Source organism: Colobus angolensis, unplaced genomic scaffold (assembly GCF_000951035.1).
Source record: "Colobus angolensis palliatus isolate OR3802 unplaced genomic scaffold, Cang.pa_1.0 Scaffold585, whole genome shotgun sequence".
Taxonomy (NCBI): Eukaryota; Metazoa; Chordata; class Mammalia; order Primates; family Cercopithecidae; genus Colobus; species Colobus angolensis.
In genome coordinates, this window is record NW_012119432.1 from 1,529,735 (window position 1) to 1,534,059 (window position 4,325).

A 4,325-nucleotide genomic window follows, 5' to 3' on the forward strand; every position below is an offset into this window, starting at 1 on the left:
CAGAGTGAGACTCCGTCTAAAAAAAAAAAGGGAACTGAGAAGAGAGATTTGCTAATCTGCTTCACCATAGTAACCATTTTACTTTCTCTATGTATTCCATTATATGTTGTAAACCTAAAATATACACAATAAAATTTCCTTAAAATAAAGTTAAAAAATCCGTCACACTTCTATATACTAACATTGAACATGTGGAAATCAAAATTAAAAACGTGATACTATTTACAGTCACTTGAAAGAAAATGTAATACTGGTGTATAAATTAAACAAAACACAGACCAGAAGGTGGGTACAAATATTAAAAATCAACATACTTTTCTAAAAATTACAAAACACAAAATATAGCTAATATATTCATTTACAAGGGAAGAACAGGTTATACATATATAGAAGCATCTTAAAAACAGGGCTGAGTGAAACATCAAGTATTGACAATGGAAATGTAAATTGAAAACAAATGTCCACAAACAATAAGAAACATGTATTAACACTCATACAGAGAAAAGGATACACATCAAATTCAATACAATGATTGCCAATGTAGACAAGAGAAATAAAACTGGACCATGGAAATAAAGGAGAGTGAATGAGTCAATGATTAAAAATTCTTCCCTTGAAAAAAATACTGTTTTTTTTGAAGGCAATATAATAGAGTTGTTTTGGCATCCAGTGTGGAAGGCTGAGTTATATTCTTTGAGTTAATTCCCCAAGACCCTCTCCCGTTTATTTACATTCACTCTCCTTTATTTCCATAACCCTGGAGGCATCACACTACCTGACTTCAAATTATACTACAAGGCTACAATAAACAAAACAGCATGGTACTGTTACCAAAATAGATATATAAACCAATGGAATAGAACAGAGGCCTCAGAAATAACGCTACACATCTACAACCATTGGATCTTTGACAAACCTGACACAAACATGCAATGGGGAAAGGATTCCCTATTTAATACATGGTGTTGGGAAAACTGGCTAGCCATATGCAGAAAAATTGAAACTGGACCGCTTCCTTACACCTTATACAAAAATTAACTCAAGATGGATTAAAGGCTTAAATGTAAGACCTGAAACCATAAAAATCCTAGAAGAAAACCTAGGCAATACCATTCAGGACATAGGCATGGACAAAGACTTCATGTCTAAAGCACCAAAAGCAATGGCAACAAAGCCAAAGTTTACAAATGGGATCTAATTAAACTAAAGAACTTCTGCACAGCAAAATAAACTATAATCAGAGTGAACAGGCAACCTACAGAATTGGAGAACATTTTTGCAATCTATCCATCTGACAAAGGGCTAATGTCCAGAATCTACAAAGCACTTAAACAAATTTACAAGAAAAAAACAACCCCATCAAAAAGTGGACAAAGGATATGAACAGACACTTCTTGAAAGAAGACATTTATGCAGCCAACAAACATGAAAAAAATCTCATCATCACTGGTCATTAGAGAAATGCAAATCAAAACCACAATGAGATACCATCTCACGCCATTTAGAATGGCGATCATTAAAAAGCCAGGAAACAACAGATGCTGGAGAGGATGTGAAGAAATAGGAATGTTTTTACCCTGTTGGTGGGATTGTAAATTAGTTCAACCATTGTGGAAGACAGTGTGGCAAGTCCTCAAGGATCTAGAAGTAGAAATACCATTTGACTGAGCAATCCCATTACTGGATGTATAACCAAAGGATTATAAATCATTCTACTATAAAGACACATGCACACGTGTGTTTATTGTGGCACTATTCACAATAGCAAAGACTTGGAACCAACCCAAATGTCCATCAATGATAGACTGGATAAACATAATATGGCACATATGTACCATGGAATACCATGCAGCCATAAAAAAGGATGAGTTCTTGTCCTTTACAGGGACATGAACGAAACTGAAAACCATCATTCTCAGCAAACTAACACAAGAACAGAAAACCAAACACGACATGTTCTTACTCATAAGTGGGACTTGAACAATGAGAACACATGGTCACCGGGAGATGAACATCACATGCCAGGGCCTGTCAGGGGGTGAGGGGCTAGGGGAGGGGTAGCATTAGGACAAATACCTAATGTAGATGATGGGTTGATGGGTGCATCAAACCACCATGGCACATGTATACCTATGTAACAAAATTGTAGGTTCTGCACATGTACCCCAGAACTTAAAATGTAATAAAAAATAAATAAAAAAGAAAAAAGAAATGCTAGTGTATGAAAGTGATAAAGAAAATACCAACTTTTACTTGTATAATTGTATTCGATTTCTTTGTAGACTATGCTTTCATTTATTGCCTGCAGTAGACAATGACCACTCCCAGTGTCCCACACTTGGTAGGCTTCTGCTCCATCTGGTGTTTTTTAACAAGGAAATGCCCTAGTATTGGGACCATGGCCTCCAAACACCATTATTTTTATGTGTGTGACATGCTGTCTTACTTTACGTAGGGTGGAGGTTTTTGGTCCTTTTGAGGGGCTTCAGTGGCTCACAGCCTTGGGTGAGTTACAACCCACACCACTATGAGGTATGTGGCCTGGAGGTGGTGATTCTGATGTCTTCATTTATGGAAAGAGTGTCACTGTCACCTACACACAATACATATCTTTTTATATGCCCTTCTACATATTCACATGCTCCAAGAAACTCCAAGTCCTTTTCTTTCTATCTTGTGAGATAAAATTTTAAGAAGAAAATTTGTTTCCAAGAATCAGTTCTCCCCCAGTCCTTATTTACAATGTGGGGCTAACTGTCAACATGTGGATCTGTCCACCAACCCTACAGGATCTCATATCCCTCCCTTCTGAAATGCCTACATCTTCCCTTCCTTTCTTCACCACCTTCAGAAAACAGGCAGAGATATACCCAGTCATCAGCTCCTCCAACTTGATTTTATTGTAATCATTGCCATCAGTGGTGAGGATTTGACCAATTTGGTTTCTCCATGTGAGACTAGTCCTCCCCACCCTACTGTGAAGATCCTTCAAATGAATCTAGGTCTTCCTCCTCCTCCTCTTGAATTGGATAGATGGTGTTCCCTCGGGATTGGTAATTCTCCACTTGACTTGAACTTATTTTCTTAAACTTCTTGTAGGGAAACATTAATAATGTTGGATATTCTGATGTTTTTGTCTTTTTCAAACTCTGTTCAGGGGCTAAGTCCCTGTTTGGTGCCTCCTGCATCTGTTAAGAAAACAGGGAGAGGCCAGAAAGACATTATTTTGGGTGAATAGGATAGAGACTGGATAGCAAGGGGTCTTTATGAGAAGGAATGCAGTTTGAAGAAGGGGTTTGTGCCAGAGAAGAACAAGGTGGAATCATAGGGTAGGGATCTATGGGGAAGAAGAGGAGTATGGGTAGGGTCTCCTGTTAGTCCAAACTGCACAATTGTGTAAGCTGTTTGCTATTTTGCAGACCTTGGTCAAAGTGAAACATTACATGGGGGTTCAGGCCATGAGAAACATCCTGCTTAACCACCTGACCACAGGGTTCATAAAGACTCAACTAAAGAAACATCCCTATCATATCTTGCTTGGCAAAGTTCTAAGGAACACCACAGTGATATTCCACCGGAAAAAGGGCCAAACCACCTGATCATAAGAACATCTTATTAATATCCTGCCAGGCAGCATCCCATACTGCCCAGCTCCCTCCCACCCATACCTGTAAGTAACCTGGCCTGTAAGTGGCAGTGGACTCTGGCAATAAGCTCGTCCACTTCCACAGATGTCTGCCATGTTCTTGTGTTGCTGTTTGAGCCGCCCCTTCTCTGTGTGTCTTTCTTTCACCCTCGCCTTCCCTTCAAAACCTAACAATCTTACCTCATCATTTTTGTTGTTGTTGGATTCACAGGGGCCCTTCATCTTCTCCCTGTTGGTGCTTGAAGTTGGCTGTTCCATGATTGTGGTAGGTTGTAGAATGTCTATAGCAGGCTCTTGTAGAGTGCAGACTTCCACAGCAACATTGAAGCTTCCCAGTGGTATGTCCCAGAGCTCTTGCCCTCCCTATATATACCCTCCTGGTGACAAGGCAAAGCCACGCCCTTGAGCTTTGTTTGATCATACAGGCAGCATCCCAGCCAATGGCCGTCCTAGGGTGGCTTTGGCATCACAAAGCACCATTGCTGCCCACTCCCTGGGCTTGCAGGGGAGGGGAAAGGAGTGTAGAGGAAACCAAATGCTGTTTTTTCAGCATCCCCTGAAGATAATGCATCCCAAACAGATCTGCCGCCACTCCTCATTTCTCCATGTTTAATGTTCGTGGCTCACGTGGAAGCGAGAGGATGGTTCCTTCAAGCCCTTCCCCACAGCCATTCCTATT

The 4,325-nt window shown here is 40.0% G+C and overlaps 1 protein-coding gene across 2 annotated transcripts in view; it reads right to left on the reverse strand.

The window, feature by feature from the left end:
• Positions 1-3,976, reverse strand: part of LOC105526290 (sperm protein associated with the nucleus on the X chromosome N2) — a 28,429-nt gene extending 24,453 nt beyond the window's left edge. Inside the window, exons 1-2 of one of the 2 annotated variants that reach the window (XM_011962237.1) lie at positions 3,827-3,904; positions 2,973-3,188 (exon numbers count right to left, since the gene is read on the reverse strand). In XM_011962237.1, the coding sequence (XP_011817627.1) occupies positions 2,973-3,188; positions 3,827-3,904 (294 nt within the window). Of the gene's footprint in view, positions 1-2,972; positions 3,189-3,826 lie in introns of those variants that run through there. The other variant, XM_011962236.1, reaches the window with a different exon arrangement.
• Positions 3,977-4,325: the final 349 nt, after the last annotated feature.